Source organism: Diospyros lotus, chromosome 4 (genome assembly GCF_014633365.1).
Source record: "Diospyros lotus cultivar Yz01 chromosome 4, ASM1463336v1, whole genome shotgun sequence".
NCBI lineage: Eukaryota > Viridiplantae > Streptophyta > Magnoliopsida > Ericales > Ebenaceae > Diospyros > Diospyros lotus.
The window spans coordinates 11,395,167-11,418,821 of NC_068341.1; the positions used below are offsets into that span (position 1 = coordinate 11,395,167).

General features: G+C 38.9%; 1 protein-coding gene across 4 annotated transcripts in view; it reads right to left on the reverse strand.

Moving 5' to 3' along the window:
• Positions 1 to 23,655, reverse strand: part of LOC127799187 (protein MRG1-like) — a 106,406-nt gene that overhangs the window by 38,880 nt on the left and 43,871 nt on the right. For 3 of the 4 annotated variants that reach the window (XR_008022557.1, XR_008022556.1, XM_052332967.1), the window contains exon 6: positions 489 to 593. The exons of the other annotated variant lie outside the window; for it this stretch is intronic. Coding sequence is in view for 1 of the 3 variants with exons in the window: in XM_052332967.1 (XP_052188927.1) it covers positions 489 to 593 (105 nt within the window). In the remaining 2 variants the exon portion in view is untranslated. The remainder of the gene's footprint in view (positions 1 to 488; positions 594 to 23,655) is intronic. 4 annotated transcript variants of the gene reach the window in all.

Here is a 23,655-nt window from a genome sequence, read left to right on the forward strand (position 1 = left end):
CAAGTTGAGAATGGAAGACATTCACTCACCAACTTGAGGGGGTTTGTTAGATTCCTGAGATTATTCCTAAATTTCATATTCTAAATTTAGAAATAACTTTAGTTTAGGAATCTATCTCTTTGATTGTTGTATTTCCTTTTATTTATTTTTTCCTAAATTGATTCTTTCCTTGTATTAGAATCTTGTCCATATTTAGAATAGGTCTTATTCTATATAATGTACAGATCTCTTGTTAATGAAAGTAGAAGAAATTTTACCAAGAAATTCTCCATTTAGTACTCAAGAAAAAACATGGCGTCATCATGCAGCAAGAGTGCAAAGATCAACTTCTTTACAAATTGGAGGCAACTGCATGAACACACACAAAGAGTCTAACAGTAAATGGATCACAAGTAAAAAGTATAAGACAACTTTTTCCTTCTCAAAAATATATTTTCATCATTTAGCCCACATTGACAATAGGTATGTAAAGAACAATATCTAAATACCTTGCCAAGATTAGTTACAGACTCACAGTCATCAACTAATTGCTTTTTCAATTTTGATGGGATGTGGATGTTGATTGGCTTCTCCAGAGGAACAGTGCCCTTCTCCTAACAAATAACAAACCATACAATGTTTGATGACCACAAGAAGGTAGTAGAGAAACCCATATACAAAATTGAATTGTAAAAAGGTGAAATTACAAGAACAAGCTAATTCTATTAACTATGAAGAAAGAAGGGATGAACTGAAATTAGTCATAGACTCACAATCAACTGTTTTTTTGCAGAGTTAACAATAGTTCATTACCTTGCTGCCCTTGCTTAATTTAAGCATCACAACTTATAAAATGTTTAAGAAAGGAAAGTGATGGGCCATGGCGCATGAGAGTAATGCATAGCACATGCACCTTTAATGTGTTTTTCAGCTCATATGACATGGTTTGTTTACTTGTCTTCTTTCTTGGTGATATTCTTTCTCACCATTTGTTCCATCTCTTCTAGTCTTTGCTCTCTATAAACCCACGGAACTCCCACAATAGGATCACCTCAAATTTGCCAAACCCACTATTCTTCTATCTTCACCAGCTTCAAGCATGGAACCATTGTTGTTAAAATCGCGAGTCAACTCGTACGATTTTACAAGTCATGAGGCATAGAGCAAGTCGACTCGCTTGTAGGATCGAGTTTTCATAGAATTGGACCCAATTCACGAGTTTACTAGTTCGAGTTTATGAGTTTACCGAGTTTAGTCTTGCCCACAATTTTGAGGTTAGGGACAAATATTTTCGTCTCCAACCAACATATATATATATATATATATATACAATCGTTGTCAATCTCTCATTTTGGTTCTTCTACAAACCCTAAACAATGTCGTGTCTGTGTGCTTGCTGCATCAGCTTGTTGTGTCCTTTTGCAAACCCTAATCGTTGTCAATCTTGTTTCGGAGTTTCTTCTTCGTTGTCAACATAATTGTTGTTTGAAATTTTGATTATGGATGGATGAATGATGAATTGATGATAAATGATAAATTTAATATTTAGAAATTTCATATTATGTAGTATTTTTGAAATTGATAGATGAAATAGTTTTAAAATAGGTGCATGTATTTCATTTATAATAAGGAATATGCCATTATAAACATATATTTACATAAATTAAAGGGTTTTTAAATTTTTGTAAAATCTTATGATTTTACAATCCGATTTTATGGACCCCTCTTATAATTCCACTTAAAATCTCAATTTTAACAACCTTGCATGGAACCACCACATATTCACCTGTACCCTCCAAAACAACCCACCTTTCTCTCTTTGAATCAATAGTTCATCATAAATGTAACCATCTCAACTACTAAGATCCTTTTATTTTTATTGCCTCCAAAAAACAAACCTATTGCAGAGTATACTGGTTACCTGTTCCTGAGAACATAATTGATGAAAAACAACCTAGTATCTCTACATTTCTATGCCTACATTGAAATGGGGATTGGAGGCCACAGGATGGAAACAAAATGAATAAGCCAATTGTGATGCCCCAAAGAATTTGAACCGAAGCAAAGTAAAATTTGGCCAATTGGGATAGCTGGACACTTGAATATGAAAACAAGGGGAAAATTAGGTAAATGACGTCAGGAGAAAATGGTCATTTTACACCAATGAACTAAGTATGGGACTTAGGCCCAAATGTGCCCCCAATTGATCTAAGGTATAAGGAATGTTTTTGGGAGACTTGTGAAGGGGGGGATTGACTTGGTTTGAGAACAACCTCAAAACAATATCAAAAGTATCAAATGTAGATAAATAACGGTTGACAATTTAGTGGCTGAAGCTTAAAATTCCCACATTCTAGTGAATGGAGGTCATAAAAAATTAATGGTCAACAGGTTGTTAAGAACTGACAACAAACAGCCAGTGAGACTGTCAATAGTTTTGGTTAATTCCAAGAAAATTGGGCTAAGTCTAATTTGATCATATTATGAATAAAACTAACATCTTTGTAGACATGAGGTAGAAATTGGGAAGGCTAGTGTGGCTGAATATCCTATGTGGCCAAAAGGAAAGATCATCCAATAGAAATCAAGCCCAAATTAAAGAGGGCTAACATGACCATATAGGAGAGAGAATAGGGCCAACCGCCTTTCTAGAACTTGTGAGCTGGCTGGGAGAAGGTAATTCTCTGAGGAATGCAACAGAAAATCAGAGGTAGAAGATACTCAGTGTGAGCAGAGCTATCCTCTCCAATTCCTTGAGCTTTACAGCAAGAGATAGGGAAAATAAGCCGTGGGATAGTTTTTCCATCTCTGTGGAGGAGGAAAATCCTGACTCCTGGTGAGCATTTTCTTTCACTGTATTGCATATAGTTGGCAACTGAACTGAAGGAAGGAGAACTGAGAACCGGCCAAAAGAAGTCAACACAGGGTGAGAAATCATCCACGATGCCTGAATTGTCACTATTTGGCACCACAATCTATTGCATCACTCGCAATTGTTGTTCTTGTATTGGTTTTGCCTTAGTTGACTATTATGTATCCTTGGTGATCACCCTAGCCTTGCCAAAAGAATGAGCATATGGACGAGTGAGCCAAGCAAATGGTAGGGGCAAAAGGCTAACCTGGTCATGAGATATGCATATTGTTTGATGCACTAACATGTTGAGTATGATTATAGGAGTGTAAGCAAGTGTGTACGTGTGCGGATAGTGTGGAATTTTCTTGTTGAGCTTCATATCTGATGTGAGGTTCATTCTCATACAATGTAGCTGCTGATGGGTGAGTTTCCTGGAGGATTTAACATTTAAGCTCAGTTGAAGAAGTTACTACATATTCTACATGCTCAATATAGCATCTTGCAAATTACAGCATGACAGAAATCGATAGGGTTATTTGAGTGATTTGAAAATAAGATTTAGATTTGGTTTTATCTTGTTATGTTTTGATTTATCATAGTTATTTCGATTATAGAATTTTATTTGATTTAGAGATTAGATAGAGTTATATTTGGTTTTAGAGATAATAATCATACTTTGATTGGTTATTATCTTGAGATAGGTTATCTTTTAAATGCCTATAAATATGCAACATAATGTAACCTTTTGTTGAGCTTTGGATGATTGAATAATATGATCTCTCTCTCTCTCTCAGCTTTTCTATTCTTCTTGGCTTCTTCTTTTCTCCAGCTTCTTCTTCTTCTAATCTCTTCTCTTTCCGCTGTCCCACTTCAGAAATGTATGTTAGTTTATGTTGGATATCCAGCACATAACACCCCAGATTTGTATTGGCACTATTGAATGTATTAGGGTGTGATGCCTCTGCTGAAGGCCAAACAAATGACTGGGTTTTTAATGGATACTGAATTTCTAATGATAAGACACAAATATGCCGCAGTGATGGAAGTCTACAGAGAGAGGCGGCATGCACATTTTTTTAATTGTTATGTCTTTCGAGAATTTACTAAACAGTGAAATATAAGACAGTGAAAGGCTAAGTACCCCAAACATGGATGGTTGAACAAAAATAATGCAGCACAAGCCTGAATGAATTGACTACAGGAAGACAAATAGGGGGTCATGACACCTAAGTAATGAACTCTACGAGGGAGAGTAAGCAAAGAAAATCTCATTAGAATGTGTTGGAGAACATTTGTACTAGAAACCACAAAATTGAAACAAAATCTGTCGACCAGAAGCAAAAGTAAAAATACAAAGGACTTGACACTGCCGGTTGGCAGTCAGTGAGCTCAAAGATAAAAATACGAAGGGCTTGACACTGGTGGTCGGCAGTTTGCAGAGGACTGTTACAGAATACATGATATCATTGATCTTTTTGTGTAAAATATTGAGAGACAGTAACCCAGTGTTTGAGATACTAACATCATGTCTGCTGGTCATTTGTTTACAAACTGTTGATTGGATTATAAAATGCAGACCAAGGGATGTTCTGCAGTCAACTGGATTAATCTAAGAAGCAAACTGTTGATCAATGGGGAGAAACTATCTGACAATTATGCCATGAAGCTTAAAATAATGGAATTGGGAAATAACTAAATGAAAATAAGTGACCCATTGGATCTGGCTGACAGAATTAAGGTTTAAGGTGATGAATATGCCATACAAACCTTGGATAAAGGTGAAATAAAGAAATGTGTTTTAAGTCAATTGAAGATAGCTGTGTGATGAACCTAACTAGTTGGATTTATCTTAATGGGTTTACTTTGGAACTGGGCTAAAATCCACACAGTTAGAAGATGAAATTTATTAAATGAGTAAAAGTCTAATCATAAACTAAAGACTTCGAGATCCCTTGTGATTTCTCATAGCGGGGTTGTGGGTTTGGGTCCTACAGGGGTGGGGTCCGACACCAATAGTTTAAAATAATGGGTTCAAACATGTGGTCTAGTTTCTTGGAACTGAAAGTGTTTAGGCAGATTCCCAACTAGCCAAACAAGAGAGAGAGAGAGATGTTTCTAAAAGAAAGGTTTGAAATCCTGCAAGGTCAAAGGCCATGTATCAGGATCCAAATTGAATAGCATATTCATATGGTTCATCATCATCATCATCCTGTTTTCTTCTAGACATGCACTATTTGGAAACTCCTCCCCTTTTGTTCAACTTTTCCTCCAGTTGGTCATCACTTTGTTCTCCTAGCTCAGTGTCACTATCATTACTCTTTATTGGTTGGCAGCATATTTATAAAGAGAATGCTACAAATAGCCCAGAGATAGAAAAAAGATCAAGAAAAACTTTGGGGGAAACTTAGGTATGGGGGCCTTATAGAGATAAAGCTAGGGATAGAAATGACGGGCAAGTTAGAATTCATGTGGCCAACCCCAGTAGTAGGAATAAGACTTGATATGTTGTTGTTGGTAATGTTTAGACACAACAACTATCAATCCTTATCAAGAATGAAAAAATAAGCCTATAGCCAAACAAACTTGGCACTGTTTGCTAGAAATGAGTCTTATTCTTCGAAGTATTCTAGCATCAATAGTATTTATCACTTCTCTCATTGATGGAACAGGCTGAGCGGCAGCATTGACTTTACCATGCAATAAGGTTTGTGGAATTCAAGGATTTTTACTTAATCAGCTTTATGTTGTCTTGCTCAGATTGTTGATTGCGAAGTACAATTTGGAGAGAACCAATGCATTATAAGGTGAAAAGTTCCAATAGATGGGACAGTTTAAGAAGGCTGCAGTAACTAATGATGCAAATTCTGGAGCTGCAGCTAGCACACAGACTTTGAACTGCATTGCTACTATAGCTACTGAAATGGGTTTGATTGAAACTAAGTGTTGAATGCTGTATTTATTGTATAGTTGCCCCAGCTGATTTATAAGCTGATGTATAGCTGATTTGATAGACTGATTTATAGGCTGATTGAATAGACTGACTTAATGGTTGATTTGACAGGTTGTATTTTCAGGCATATTTCTTTGCCTAATTTTCTGCTGTAATTATGTTCCACATTATTATAAATATATATTAAAACTAAGACTCTATAAATGTAGATTAAAACTGAGACTCATGCTCTCAGGCACTCACCCAATTCTCTCTTCTCACATGATATCAGAGTGTGAGAAAATTCTTTCCCACTGTGTTATCCCTCCAGCGGTGCCTTTCTTCTCTTTCCCGTTGTGCTATCCCTCCAGCAGTGCTTTTCTACTCTTTCCCACCGTGCTCCACCAGCAGTGCATTCCCTCTTGAGAGTTAGTTCTGGTGCGCATCAGAAATTCCAGTCAGCCTATTCCCGAAATCTTGCATCCGGAGAACTTTTCACGGGCTCGATGTGCCGTCACGTCCTTCACCAAACCTTCCACATTCAATCTAGTTTCCTTAACAGTCACTCTTTTCTCTTCCTCCCCCTATTTTTGGATGTACGTGTTTTGTTCATGATCTCACTCCAGGCAAGGATAAGTTAGCAACTTGATCCCTCAAATATATTTTCTTGGGCCACTCCTGATTACAAAAAGGCTACCGATGTTATTCTTTAGATCTCAACCGTTATGTTATTTCTGTTAATGTCACCTTCTTCAAGACCAACCCCTTCTTCTCCTCTTACCACTATTGCACGCCACACTATCTATGAAGTCCTAGTCCTGTATGCTAGCAATATCCCTGTCTACCCATCTAAAGCCACTTCTTCCTCTACTTCACCTCCTCCGCTCCTCACATATCATTGTCAACCTCGATCTTTACCTAAACCAAGTAACAACCCGTCACCTGTTCTTGATGACTCACACCCTACTCTAATGGTTTCCCTAGCCACGGTTCCTAATGCAAGTCCTCCCCTCGTCATTCAAAAAGGTACTCATTCTGTAATGAAACCCTAGGGCACGAGAAAGGATGAATGCAAGAGAGAGAGAGAGAGAGAGGAAACTCACAAGAATTCTTTACTGAATAATAAGTATGAATCAAAGATGCAAAAAGAAGGGACATAGCTGTGTTTATATACAGCGCACCACTTCAACAGATTGCTAATTGCAATTTTACACAATAAACCACCTTATAACAGCCTAAACAACAGAACAGGATAACAGCAAGACAAATAATATTACTACTAACAAATCAGCAACATAAGCAAGAGCCAAGACTACAACTCAAACACTTCATGCTTCCACATTCCCCCTCAAACCAGACTTCGCAGAAGAAGAGTGTTTGATCTTTGGAATGCCTGTAGAATCATTAGAGCTAACATGTACTAGAGACAATTTAATACCAAGCTTTCCACACAAAAATAGAAACCAATCCATAGATAATCCCTTGGTAAGAATATCAGTCACTTGATGAGTAGTAGGAACATGTCTAATCTCCATTTCACCACTTTTCACATTTTCACGAACAAAATGGAACGAACAAAATGGACATCAAACTCAATATTCTTAGTCCAAGAATGAAAGACAGGATTCTCAGCCATACTCTTTGCAGCCAAATTATCACTCCACACAATTGATTTAGCAATACATGGATAACCCAACTTTGAAAACAGAGACCTCAGCCACAAAAGTTCTATAACACTCAGTGCAACTACCTGATACTCAGCTTCTCAAACTGACCTAGCTACCACTAACTGCTTCTTGGACCCCCACACAATCAGATTTTTGCCAAGAAACTCACAAAATCCACTAGCAGACCTTCTTGTAACCTTGCAGCCAGCATGGTCAGCATCTGTATAAACAACTAGGGACATATCATTAGGTGATGGAGAGAACAACAGACCCAAGCCAATAGTCCCCTTAAGATATATCTAAGCAATTTGTTGCAGGCCGACTAGTGTTGTAACTTGGGTATAGGCAAAAACTGGCTTAACTAGTTAACTAAAAAGGCAATGTCCGGACGTGTATATGTCAAATATTGTAGTGAGGCAATCATAGTCCTATACAACGATGAATTAGAGAAGGAGTCGCCCTCATTAGTCAAAGAAACACCCGAAGCCATAGGTGTATCGCAGGGTTTATAGTCCTGCATTGCAGCCTTCTTCAACAAATCCAAAGTGTACTTAGTTTGGGTCAAGTATATACCACTATCATCTCTGTATGCCTCAAACCTTATGAAGTAATTGACTAATCCTAGAGTCTTAAGGGCAAAGTGAGTATCCAAGTCACGAATACAAGACGTAAGAGCTGTAGGATTTGAACCTGTAATGAGAATATCATTAACATAGACCAAAACAAACAACACATAACCAAAAGCTCGCTTAATGAATAAAGAGGCATCAGTAGTGGCCCTGGAAAAACCCCAACCTTGTAATGCAACCCTTAGCTTTGTATACTATGATGTTTTGAGAGAAAAATGTTGTGTTCACTTATTCACAATGTGGTATATCTACATATACCAATAAGGTACAATTAGGTAAAGCACTAGATACAACCCTATCTCTATTATATATATATATTATACATATGTATATATGTACAAAATTGTATATAATATACTAATTTTAACACTCCCCCTCAAGTAGACATATATATATCATATGTGCCTAGCTTGGTACAAATATAGGCAAGTGGTGGACCCCATAACGGCTTGGTAAGAAGATTAACTAGTTGGTCATTAGAGCCAACAAATAATGTACTAATCTCTCCAGAAATCTATCTCTACGTGTTTAGTCCGCTCATGAAAAACTGGATTAGAGACAATATGAAAAGCTGCCTGATTATCACAAATAAGTTGCATAGGTCCTGAATCTCTAAACTTTAACTCCGTAAGAAGTTGCTTGAGCCAAATCAACTCACATGTGACTAAAGCCATAGCCCGATATTCCACTTCTGCACTAGATCTAGCCACCACATTTTGTTTCTTACTCTTCCAAGACACCAAATTTCCTCCAATCAAAATACAATAACTCGAGGTAGAGCACCTATCTGTGGGACAACTAACCCAATCAGCATCAGTATATCCAACAACCTATTTGTATCCTTTGTTCTCAAACAACAAGCCTTTACCAAGAGCACTTTTAATGTATCTCAAGATACGCACTAAAGCGTGCCAGTGACTCATGGAGAGTCCAAGAATTGACTTACCACACTAACAACAAAAGAGATGTTTGGCCATGTGATGGTGAGATAATTAAGCTTCCCAACTAGTCTCCTATATCGCCAAGGATCCTCTAATGGCTCCCCCTGTCCTGGTACAAGCTTAATATTAGGATCCATAGGAGTATCTATAGGCCGAGAATCAAGCATAATAGTCTCTTCCAAAATATCTAAGGCATACTTCTTTTGAGAAATACACACACCATGGGCAGATTAAACTACCTCAATGCCAAGAAAATACTTCAACCTGCCCAAATCTTTGGTCTGAAAATAAGAATGCAAGTGAGTATTCAATTACCCAATACCAACATCATCATCTCTTGTGATAATAATGTCATCTACGTACACCATCAATAATATGATTCTACCAAGAGAATGGCGATAGAAAACAGAATGATCAGTTTCACTTCTACTTATACCAAAAGACTGGATGATTGAACTGAAGCGACCAAACTAGCACTGAAGAGATTGCTTCAGATCATATAAGGACTTCAGGCAACATACCAGTCGGGACTCCTCCTGAGTAACAAGACCAGGAGATTGCTCCATATACACTTTCTCTTGAAGGTCACCATGAAGAAAAACATTTTTAACATCCAACTGATAAAAAGGCCATTGTTGAATAGCAGCTATAGCAAGAAAAACACGAATAGAAGTAATCTTAGCCACAGGAGAGAATGTATCACCATAATCTAGGCCAAAAATTTGAGTATAGCCCTTAGCAATCAACCGAGCCTTTAGACGATCAATAGAACCATCCAATCCAACCTTAACTGTAAACACCCACCGACAACCAACAGTAGACTTCCCCGAAGGGAGAGGAACCAGATCCCATGTCTCAATAGCTAACAAGGCAAGCATCTCCTCATCCATAGCATGTCTCCACCCAGGGTGAAAAAGAGCTTCAACATCTATCTTAGGCATAGAAACAAACGAAAGAGTAGAGACAAAAGCAAAATAAACAGGTGATAAACGGTGATAACTCACAAAAGGTATAAATCGGATGAGGATTATGAGTGGAATGTGTACCATGGTGAATGGGAACTTGGGCAAAGTTGAAGGGAGACGAAATAATGGCACCATTTGGAGGAAGACATGAGTTTGGAGAAATACCATCATTTGTAATAGGAGGAGCGGGAGCTGAAGGCACTGATGGAGGCTTAGAATGACGCTGATAAGTTTGGAGAGGAACAAAAATAGGTACTAGGACCAGAGAAGGAAAAGAGGGGACAAGTAGGACCTTATGAAAGGAGGAAGAAGACCCATCAGATGAAGAAGAGAAAAAAGGTATAGACTCGAAGAATGTGACATCAGAAGAGAGAAAGTATCTACCAAGTTCAGACACTTATATCCCTTTTGATGATGAGAGTAGCCTAGGAACACACACTTGATTGAGCGAGGAGATAATTTATCACAACCAGGGGAAAGAAGATGGATAAAACAGGTTGATTCGAAGACACGAAGGGGGATAGGATAGATGGGATTACACGGAAAAAGTAAAGTATGTGGAATGGCCCCATTCAGAATAGTAGATGGCATCTGGTTGATTAGATAACTAGAAGTGAGAAAGTGGCATCCCAAAAGACAGGAAGAACATGCATGTGAAGGAGAAGTTTCTGAGTAGTCTCAATGAGATGACGGTTTTTACGTTCAACCACCCCATTTTATTGCGGAGTATAAGGACAAGAAAACTAATGAACAATACCCCGAGATGAGAGGAAAGCCTAAAATGCATGAGAACAATATTCCTTGGCATTATCACTGCAAAGAATCCGAATGGAACGACCAAATTGAGTAGAAATTTCATTACAAAAGGAAGTGAATAAAGATTGCAATTCAGTACGAGCTTTCATTAAGTAAAGCCAAGTACAACGAGAATGATCATCAACGAATGAAACAAAATAGGAGAAACCTTATTTAGACTTGACTCTACTAGGACCCCAAATGTTTGAATGGACAAGATCAAAGGGAGCATCGATACGAAGAACGAACATGTTTTCCTAGTTGACAAGACTCGCATTCTAGAATAGTCAATGAAGACAATGAAGGAATTATTTGTCAAAGAGTAGATAAGTGAGGATGACCAAGCCGCGAATGAATTTGGAGAGGAGATGCCCCTGTAGTAGCACAAGTAGATGCCGTAGAGGACGGCAGGGCAAGATGGTACAGTCCCTCAAACTCAAGTCCAATGCTAATCGTTTGTCCCATACCCTGATCCTGCATAAGAATAGAATCAGAATCAAAGATAACACGATAGTTCAAAGAACAAGTGAGATGATGAATAGAAATGAGACTATATGGACAACTAGGGACATTTAAAACAAAATTATGAGAAATAGACGGAAGTGGATCAGCCCTACCGATACCAGCGGGAAGAGTTTTAGACCCATCAACCACAGTAATAGAAGGAAGAACTTCTTACCAAAAATATGCTCTGAAGCGGTTGAATCAAGAATCCAAGGACTAAGTTGAGAATGAGTAACACAAATATAAAGAGTACCATTAGATGACTGTGCAGAAGAAGTAGATTCCTAGGCAATAAAAGCTACGGGAGATGAGGCCTACCGAGTTACCCGAAGCTGACGATACTTAACCAACTCCTCAGTAGAGATTGTATATGTAGAGGTTGGTTGCTTAATATGAGAGATATCAAGTACCACAGACTGTGTGTCTGTACTCTCAGGAATTGCAACATTGGCCTTGGAGGGTGACCATGGAGTGCATAACATGTATCATTATAATGACCAGGGTGATGACAACAGTTACAATAAGGGCGCCTACCACTACGACCATGCCCAACACCTCGACCACAACCACCTCCAGGTCCAATCACAAAGGAAGATCTAGGAGTCTGAGAGGCAAGTATAGATCACTCTCCAACTAAAGCCTCAGAAAATGCTTGTGTACTATAAAGGATCCGGGCAAACACCTCTTCCATAGTAGGAATAGTGGGACTAAGGATTTGAGTGCGAACGCCCTCCATATCAGTCTCAAGGCTTGCCAGGATAAGTACCATAAACAACTTGTCCCTCTGCTTAATTTGTTCATTGAGATCGACTGTAATTGGGACCACAGCGTTAAAATCTATCACAACAGACTAGATACGACCCAAGTAGGTAGGCACATCTGAGTTCCCATTTTTAATACTAAATAAATTACTAACGATAGTGTATATACGCAGGATATCATTAATATATTGCTGTTGAGCATGAGACAAAATATCAAAACAATTCTTGTAGACACGAAATAAGGAGATTAAATCAACATCTATGGATTGCCGTAACAACGTAACCAACTGTGCATCAATGTGATCCCATATAGTCCTATCTGCTTCAGCAATGTCAAAAAGCCTCTTAGTCAAATGGTTACTAACACCATGCTCACGAAACCACATTCAAACAAATGTTAACCAAGACATATAGTTCTTACCATTTAATTTGTCAGTAGTAATGGCTATAATACTGGATAAAGACGATACAGGGACATGAATAGACACAGGCGAAGAGGAACTCACAACATCAGGAGAAAGGGTGCTCTCAACTTTAGGATTTGAAGAGGCCATAGTGAAAACTAAGCCCAACCAAACTAGATCTGAGATTGCAAATAAAAATCAGATCTGAAACTGTGAAACGAGACTACAAATCAGTTCTGAAACAAATCTAAAATTGTGGAGCCTAAATCTGAAATCAGAGAAAATTGCTGAAAATTAGATTTGAAACTGTAAAACCCAGATCTGAGGCCAATGGTCTGATAGATTGCCACGAAAATGAAGAAGGCTAGCTAGAAGTAGATCTGGGGTCACCGTCGTAGAAGGAAGCAAATCAGGCCCGGATATGAGAGATTGATGGACAGATTTGAGGTTCGACAACCAGATCTGACCGGATCTGAGGGATTGGTGGCCGAATCTGACCAATTGACGGTCAGATATGAGAAATAATGGCCAGATGTGAAGACTGGCAGCCGGATCTGGATAGGAACAATCAGATCTAAGAAACCAACCACGAGATTTGATAAACGGCGGCTGGATCTGGACAGGAATGGTTGAATTTGAGAAACCAGCCATGAGATTTAAGACGGGAGTGGCCGGATCTGTGAAACCAGCCACGAGATCTGATAAACGATAGCGAGATCTGAGATGGCAGTGGCCAGATCTAGACGAGAACGGCTAGATCTGGACAGGAATGTCCAAATCTAAGAGAGTTAGGCGCGAATCTTGGTGATGGAAAATGAAACGACCACGAGATGTTCCAGATTTGAGAACTGGATAGCCACACAAGCAAGATCTGAGAAACAACCAAGAGAGATAGCGGCGACGATGATGGTGTGGAGAAGAAGCCGTTGACCGATGACGATGGAGAGCCCAATGATGACCGCAATGGAGAGGACTGACTGATGGTGGATATTTAACCGTCAGCGGTGTCTGGTGGTTGCGGCAGGGGTAGGGGCTGGGTCCAGAGAGTTTATGGCTCTAATACCATGTGATGCTTTGAGAGAGAAATGTGTTGGTCCCTTAATGAACAACCACTCAAGAGGGGAGGGGGGAGAGTGAATTGAGTGGTCAAAACTCTTTTTAACTTCTCGCTTATTTTATTTAATTTCTGAGGAGAATTATTAATGAAGGATTTTTATCAAAAACCTTATTTTATTATACCTTGTTGATTAGATCAATAGAGATATTAATCAATCAATCTTAAAAAATTGCAATTGACTTATTTAACTAATCTTGCAAAATTGAAATCAACACAATAAATAACAAAGTAGTAAAGGAAGATTAACACAACGGTTTGATGTATCTCAAACACCTAATCCACTGTCTTAAGGTCTAACCACCCTTGAGGTTCCACTAAATCCAATCAACACCAAGGTTTTCTCTTATTTTACCTTAGAAACTAGATCAAACACACAAACACGCCTAGATATAAATCCAGATCTAGGCAACCGATACAAAGTCACAATCGAGTTTAAAGGTTACAATACTTGTCCACACTTGGACTCTAAACAATCAATGAATATTAACAGTTACAAAACAATGTTAAATATGATAAATATACCCTCAAATCAAGCGAAGATAAAAAGATGAATATTCAGCACTTCGATCTCCAACAGTGGTAGGCTCTTCGTTTGATACGGAATCGAAAGTGTAAGCCTCGAGAAGAGATAGATCTTTGAGAGAGTTCTTCTAGTTGCTTTGAGATTTCAGAACGACATAAGTACCCTCCTTGACGTGCATATGATGTATATATAGGGGCTAGGGCAACCTGCATAATGTTTAAAAAATTTTGGCCACAAAACAAATCAAGTCGACTTAGCCTCACGGCATGTCGACTTATTTTTGGCCTAAGTTGACTTATTTTAGAATAAGTCATCTTATTTTCAATTAAGTTGACTTAGCTGAAAATGCCTCTTTGTTGAGTCGAATTAACCCAAAACCTGCATAAAACAAGCTCTCTACCAAGTCGACTTTCTACGATTAAGTCGACTTATTGGTCCGATTTTTTGTGAAATAACTTATCCACTGCCGGTCCCAAGCCCGGATAAAGGAGGAGGGTTGTGTTAGGTAGCCGACAGCCAACGTAAAACTTAGTTGGATCCAAAACATGAACTCTAAGCAAATTATGAAAAATCGTTCGGGCGTGGGCGTAACCCTTCATAGCGACGCGCTACACTGCCCGCGTGTAGTGTCAAGTGAGCTAGGGCCGCTACATCGACGCCCGGATGTAATGACAAATGAGCAAGGGTTTCCGCATTTGCTTGGACGGGTGTGGGTAAAGAAGCTAGTCCAAAATCAAAATCAAAACCAAAATCAAAATCAAAAACAAAATCAAATTCAAAGTCAAGGCCAAAAACAAAATCATAGATTAAGGATTGGGTCATGGAACATAGGAACATTAATAGGCAAAGCTATGGAAGTGGTAGATGTGATGATTAGAAGAAAAATTAATATTATGTGCCTTCAAGAGACGAGATGGGTAGGGAAAAAAGCAAAAACTTTATCAGAAACTAGATATAAAATATGGTACACAGGAAATGATCGAGCGAAAAATGGAGTGGAGATTATTATGGATAAAAGCTTAGTAGATGAGGTAGTGGATGTAAAGAGAATAGGGGATAGGATTATTATAGTGAAGGTTAGTCTAGGAAGAATGACTATGAATATCTTTAGTACATATGCACCACAAGCAGGGTTAGGTGATGAGATAAAAGCAAAATTCTGGGAGGATCTAGAGGGACTCATACAAATGATACCAAGAGGAGAGAGTGATTATAGGAGGTGACTTAAATGGGCACGTGGATAGAGACGGAAACGGTTATAGAGAGGTATATGGAGGGTATGGATTCGGGAAAATTAATAATGAGGGTAAGTCTATTCTAGATTTTGCTATGGCATATGGGCTCATCATAACCAATACTAGGTTCAAAAAACGGGATGAACACTTAATCACATATAAAAATATCACATCAAGCACTCAAATAGATTACTTCCTCATGAGACAAGAGGATCGATTATGTTGTAGGGATTGTAAGGTGATACCGGGAGAGTGTTTGACTACTCAACATAGACTTCTAGTACTTGACGTCCAAGTAAGAAATTGGAAGAGAAAAAATCATATAAAACAAAATCCAAGAATCAGGTGGTGGGATTTAAAAGGGGAGAAACAACTAATCTTCAAAGAAAAATTAAGGGGTAGAAGGGAATGGAATGGAGAAGGACAAACAAACCAAATGTGGAAAGAAATGGCTAACGCCCTGAGAAGCACGGCAAAGATAGTCCTTGGAGAGACAAATGGTAGAGCCCCTAACCTTAACGAGTTTTAGTGGTGGAATGAAGAAGTACAATTGAAAATTAAAAATAAGAAAACTTGCTATAAGGCCGTATATCAATGCAACAATGAAGAAAATCAAAAAAATTATAAAGAAGCAAAAAAGGCAGCAAAAAGAGCTGTTAGTGAAGCAAGGTCAAAAGCATATGAGAATCTATATAAACGACTTGATACAAAAGATGGGGAAAGAGATATATATAAATTAGCTAAAGCAAGCGAAAGAAAAACACGAGATTTAAATCAAGTGAAATGCATAAAAGATGAAAATCAAAATGTATTAGTAAATGAGGGAGCGATTAAGGAGAAATGGAAGGAGTATTTCACAAAATTATTCAATGATGGTGGCGACACAAGAGTTAGGTTGGGACATCTTAGTAACTCTGAAGGGAATGTGAGATATACATTTTATCGACGCATAAGTTCAAATAAAATAAGGCAAGCATTAAAAAAGATGAAAAATCATAAGGCGGTGGGACCAGATAATATACCAATAGAAGCATGGAAATGCATGAGAGGAGAGGGCATCTCCTAGCTAACACAATTATTTAACGCGATCCTTAAATCAAAAAAGATGCCAAATGAGTGGAGGAAGAGTACTTTGGTTCCTATATACAAGAACAAAGGAGATGTTCAAAACTGTGAAAATTACAAAGGAATTAAGTTAATGAGCCAACCATGAAAATCTGGGAGAGAGTAATAGAGCAGAGGCTTAGAAAAGAAACAAAAGTCTCGGAAAATCAGTTTGGTTTCATCCCTAGTAGGTCAACAATGGAAGCTATATACTTACTGAGGCGCCTAATGGAAAGGTATCGGGATCATCAGAAGGACCTACATATGGTGTTTATAGATTTAGAAAAAGGCCTATGATAAGGTCCCTAGAGAAGTATTATGAAGGGTTTTAGAGAAGAAAGGAGTCAGAATAGCCTATATACAAGCCCTTAAGAACATGTATCATGGTGTAGAGACAAGGGTCAGAACATACGGAGGGGATACTGAATCGTTTACAACTACAATAAGACTGCATCAAGGTTCTGCACTAAGTCCATACTTATTTGCTCTAGTAATGGATGAACTCACTAAAGATATTCAGACAGAGGAGCCGTGGTGTATGTTATTTGCAGACGACATAGTGTTGGTGGATGAAACAAAAGAAGGAGTGAACATTAAGCTTGAGTTGTGGAGAAACAATTTAGAATTTAAGGGATTTAAATGAAGTAGAAAGAAAACAAAATATATAGAATGTAAATTTAGTAAGAATGCAAGAGTAGATGATGTTATAATAAAACTGGAAGACCAAATCTTACAAAGAAAATACCATTTTCGATATTTGGGATTAGTGATTCAAAAAGATGGAGAAATTCACGAGGATGTCGCACATAGAATTAAGGCAGGTTGGCTAAAATGGAGAAATGCATCGGGGGTGTTATGTGATGGTAAAATCCCATTAAAACTGAAAGGAAAATTCTATAGGACAGCTATAAGACTAGTCTTGCTGTATGGCTCAAAATGTTGGGCAGTCAAATACCAGCATGAACAAAAGACGAGTGTAGCGGAGATGAGGGTGTTAAGATGGATGTGCGGCCATACAAGAAAGGATAAAATTAGAAATGAAGTTATTCGTAATAAGGTAGGAGTAGTGCCAATCGAGGAGAAGATGAGAGAGACTAGACTAAGATGGTTTGGTCATGTGAGAAGGAGACCAAGAGACGCTCTTGTAAGGAGAGTTAATGAAATGGAACAATTAGTCAAAAAAAGAGATAGAGGCAGACCCAATAAGACTTTGGGAGAGACATTAAAGTTTGATATGAAGAGTATGGATTTAAATGAAGATATGATAAAAGACAGAAATACATGAAAGTCTAGAATTCATGTAACCGACCCCACATAGTGGGATAAAGGCTGGATATGTTATTGTTGTTAATATTAAATATATAAGAAATATTTTGAGAAACATTTAGGGGCCTTAATTTGCATATTCAACAATTGAATGTTTTTGTAATTCATCAAAACACCAAAATAAGTTTAGGTACACTAAGTTGGCTCAAGAAAATGTTGTGTTCACTTATTCACAATGTGGTATATCTATATATACCAATAAGGTATAACTAGATAAAACACTAGGTACAACCCTATCTCTATTATATATATATATACAACATTGTATATAATATACTAATTCTAACATATACCAAGCTCAAGAAGCTTGCTTAAGGCCATAAAGTGACTTCCTCAATCTATAAACATGTGAGGGAAATTAAGAACTCACAAACCCCTCAGGTTGTGCTATAAACACTTCTTCTGTCAAGTTACCATTAAGAAAAGCATTATTGACATTTACTTATTGAATATCCCAACCAAAATTCATTGCTAATGAGAACAACACTCAAATGGTTGGTGCCTTAACAACTAGATTGAAGGTTTCTACATAGTCGACCCCTAGGTTTTGAAGAAAGCCCTTGGCCACCAACCTGGCCTTATGTCTAAAGAATAGACCCATTAGTTATTATACTTGACCCGGAACACCTATTTACAACCAATCAGGTTCATATCCTTATAAAAGGGAACAAGATCCCAAGTATGATTGCACTGCAAGGCTAAAAATTCCTCCTCCATGGCTTTAACCCATCGTGAGTCTAAAAGAGCCTCATGAACTTGGTTCCAGAGAACTCACTAAGGCATAGGGTGAAGATGTCACAAGCTATTTAGACTTTGATCGAGTGATCATAGGATGAATGGAGGGAGTAGGAGCAATTTTGGGTCTAGATAAACAAGCTTTAAGTGTAGGTGGCTGAGAACAATGAGATTGTATCTCATGATGAGAAGACCCAGACTTAGTAGAAGAAACCTGTGAATCAGGTGAAATAGAGATAGGCATGACAGGAGCTGAGGGCCGCACTACTTGAGGAGAAGAAGAAACAAAAGTGAAAGGAGAAAGAAATTGGAAGAATGAGGTAGAAAATTCATTGGGAACTGTGAAACTTAGAGAAAAAGAGAACCCTCGCTGTGGGTATGTATATTCAATTAATTGAAACTCATAGACTATACACCTACATATATACAAAATACTAAACAGGCCATAGGTCCCGGGCTCTAATATAAGATTAACCCTAAGTGTATTATATAAACATAACTATACAACTCAACACTCCCCCTCAAGCTGGAGCATATATATCATATGCACCAAACTTATTACAAATATACTCAATTCGAGGACCCCTAAGAGACTTAGTGAAGACATCTGCTAACTAGTCATTGGAATAGAGAAAATCTATGGTAATATAGCTAGATAAAATCTTCTCTCGGATGAAGTGATAATTTATCTCAATATGTTTGGTCCTCTCATGAAAGGCTGGATTGGAGGTAATATGTAATACAGCTTGATTGTCGCAAATTAATCTCATCTGTGATATCTCCCCAAACTTGAGCTCCTGAAGCAATTGTTTTAACCAAATAAATTCACACGCTGCAAAGGTCATAGTACGATATTCTGCTTCTGCACTCGACCTTGCAACAACCTCCTGCTTCTTATTTTTTCAAGATACCAGGTTTCCTCCAAGCATAACACAATATCCTGAAGTAAACCGTCTATCAAAGGGGGAACCTGCCCAATCAGTGTCAAAATATCCGACTACTTGAGTATGACCTCTATCCTCATACAATAGTCCTTTACTTGGGGCTCCCTTAATATACTTGAGAATCCGGACTATCGCATCTCAATGGCTATTGCAAAGAGACTGTAAAAACTGATTGAGAAAGAAATGTCAGGCTGAGTGATAGTGAGATAATTAAGTTTTCTGACTATCCTGTGGTATCTCCTAGGATTTGCAAGAGGCTCCCCCTGTCTTGGTAAAAGCTTTACATTAGGGTCCATAAGAGAATCTATAAGTTTACAATCAAGCATCCCAGTTTCCTCCAAAATGTCTAACACATACTTTCGTTGAGAGATAACAACACCAAAACTGGATTTATCAACTTCTATGCCAAGAAAGTACTTAGGCAACCCCAAGTCCTTAGTCTGAAAATGATGGAAAATATGTTTCTTCAACTGAACAATACCATCCTGATCATCACTTGTAATAACAATATCACCCACATAGACAACCAAGTATATACACCTCCCCTATGATGTGTGTTTATAAAAAATCGAATGATCAGACTCATTACGAGCCATACCAAAGTCCTGAATGACAGCATTAAAGCAACCAAACCAGGCTCGAGGAAACTGTTTCAGCCCATATAGTGAGCGACAAAGTTTACAAACCAGCCCAGACTCCCCTTGAGCAACAAACCCAGGAGGTTGCTCCATATAAATCTCCTCCTGAAACTCACCATGTAAGAAGGCATTCTTAATGTCCAATTGATACAACGGCTAGTGGCGCATAGCTGCTATAGAGAGAAACAAACGCACAGAGGACATCTTAGCAACAAGGGAAAAAGTGTTACCATAATCAAGACCATAAATCTGAGTATATCCCTTGGCAACCAAATGGGCCTTGAGGCGATCAACCTGCCCATCAGGACCCACCTTGACAATATAGATCCATCGACATCCGACAAGAGATTTCCCTGGGGGTAAAGGAACTAAATCCCAAGTATCATTGGAATGTAAAGTAGTCATCTCATCAACCATTGCTTGTCGCCACCCCAGATCAGAAAGTGCCTCACTAACAGTCTTAGGTACAGAAACAGAGGATAAGGAAGACATAAAAACACAAAAAAGAGATGAGAGATGGTGATAGTTAAGAAAATTATAAATGGGATGAGGATTGGAGGAAGAAGGAGTACCTTCTTGAAGGCAATAGGAAGTGGATCCTCAGAAGACAGGGCCGCAGCAGGTGGAGAGATTGAAGCAGGATGTGAGGCATCAGGAGTCACTGAAGTAGTAGGAGACACTGGAGAATGCTCAGTAACAACATCTCCACCGAGATAAGACCGAGGTTGATGACACCGATAATAAACCTGCAATGGGGTAAAAGAAGGAACAGGGAGAATAGGAGCAGGAGGACTCTAGGGAAGAGGGATTGCCTCAGAAATGGGTTGACACTCGAAATGAGGTAAAGATTAGAAAGGAGACGACTCAAAGAAGGTAACATCAGCCAAAAGAAAATAGCAGTGAGTATCAGGAGAATAACATCGATAACCTTTCTTAAGGCGAGAGTAACCAAGAAAAATGCACTTGATGGACTGAGCAGACAATTTATCCTGACCAGGAGACAGGTTATGGACAAAGCAGGTGAAACCAAAGACACGGGGAGGAAGAAGATATAATGGTTGATCAGGAAACAAGAGAGAGTGAGGAATCTGGTGCTAAAGAACAGAGGAGGGTATCCTATTAATGAGATAGCAATTAGTGAGGACAGCATCAACTCAAAAGCGAAAAGGGACATGATGATGTAGAAGAAGAGTGCGAGCAGTTTCAATCAAATGTCTATTTTTAAGCTTAACAACCCCATTCTGCTGTGATGTATAGGCACAAGACGATTGATGCAAGATCCCCTGAGAAGACATAAAGGTAGCAAAGGGAATAGAAAAATATTCAAGGGCAATGTCACTGTGCAATACTTGAATAGAGGTATGAAATTGCGTTTTGATTTCAGCACAAAATGATTCAAAAATTAAGAATAACTTAGAACGATTTTTCATTAAATACAACCATGTGCAACAAGAATCGTCGATGAATGTTACAAAATATTGAAAACCTAAAACAACACGACATGACTAGGACCCCAAACATCGAAATGAACTAAAGCAAATGAGGACACAACCCGATTATTGACACGCTTTGGAAAAGAAGTGAGAGACTCCCAAGTTGACAAGACTCACAATGAAAAGACGACAAACTAGACAAACTGGGGACCATCTTCTGAAACTTAGCTAGACTAGGATGTCCCAAACGATTGTGGAGAAGAGCAGGAAACTCAGTTACCGAGCAAGTAATAGGAGATGCAGGAATGGTAACAGAATGGTCATCAAAATTGATAGAACAATTTAAGGCACACGTAAGTTTACTGACAAAGACAAGATTAAAGAGACAATGAGGAAGATAAAAGGATAGAATCTAAAGTTAGAGAAGGTAAGGGTTTGGCAGTGCCAACAGCTTTAGCAACCGCATTGGACCCATTAGCTAATGTTACAGAAGGTAAAGAAATAAAATTAGTAAAATGAGAGAACAAATGGGGGATTACTAGAGATATGGTTAGAAGCAGCTGAGTCTAGGACCCACGGTCCTAAAGAGGATGACTGAGTAAGACAGGCAGTGGAGTCACTAGAGTGGGCGATAGAAGCAATTGTGGATGAGGATTGTTGGGACGTCTTATACTTGAGATACTCATCATAGTCAGCCCTAGTGAGAAGGACAGATTGCGGTAGATGACCATCAAATAACTTAGATCGAGAACCATCAACATGAGCAACATTAACACGAGGAGGGCGTCCATGCAACTTATAACACTATTCCTTAGTATGCCCCCACTTGTGACAGTAGTTACACTTGGGGCGTTTGCCCCGATTACCACAATCTCCTCCTTGTTCTCCACTACTCTAAACCTGTGAAGCCATAACTGAATGATCACTTGTGGAAGAGATAAACACTGTAGGAACAAATGAAACCTAAAGAAGATGAGAATACACTTCATCCATAGTAGGTACAGTAGGATTAGCAAGAATCTTACCATGAACAGGAGCAATGGTAGCAAGAATGCACCCCATGAAGAACTTATCGAGCTGAGCTAGATCCTCTGCAACGGCCTTACCAAAAGGGAACAGGGAGTTAAATTCAGCTTTAATAGAGGCCATTCAACCAAGAAAATCAAGAAGAGTCAGACCTTGCTGTCATAAACTCAGCAGATTAGACATCACTAAATATAGGCGTTGAATGTCATTTGTATATAGTGCCTTGGCTTGAGCCCACAATTCACAGCACGTGGTATAGTTAGTATAGATCGGATAAAGAGAAGGATCAATTAACTACCACAAGAGACTATACAACAGAGCATCAGCTCTCTGCCACTCAGTTTTGTCTGTGGTCACATTCTCAGTTTTGGTAGTCAGATGATCCTATAAACCTTGACTCATACACCATAGTTCAACCACCTTGGACCAGGAGATATAATTGGAACTGCCCATTAACTTTTCAGTAGCAACGGCTGGAAAGGGAGACAAAATACCAGAGAAAGAGCCAGATTTACTTGTACCAGCCATGTTAGATGAAAGGGAGTCCTACAAGATCAACAGATCTGAGACAAAAGGGGTTAAATAAGCTAAAAAGAAAGGCATGATGATCCAGAAACAACACAGAGAATGAAATAGTGGAGGCGCACTAGAGCGACAGCAGACGGCGGAGGCCGGCAACCGGCGGCAACGGATGGCAGCGAATGGCGACGAAACAACCGGGACTGGGATGGACTGAAGGAGGCGAGTCCAATGGTGAAGATGGCGTTGTAATCAGAGCACTGGAGAGAGAGATCGAAGCAAAAACGTCTTCGTGAATAGTGCGAGGGAGGCAGCGCGTGGTGGTGGCAACAGCGACGGGCCTCCGGGGGTCGATAGATTGGAGGCCGACGAACGCAATAGCGGCGGCTGTGAGCATGATCGGTGGTCGGACTGGGGAGAACTGCTGCAGACAAGCAGCACGAGCGACGGGAACACAGTAGGCGGCGACGAGGGTGACACGACAGGCTGCGGCAATTAGGTTTTGTATTTTGGCTCTGATACCATGTGAAACTTATAGAGAAAGAAAACCCTAGTTGTGGGTATGTATATTCAATTAATTAAAACTCAGACTATACACCTACATATATACAAAATACTAAATGGGTC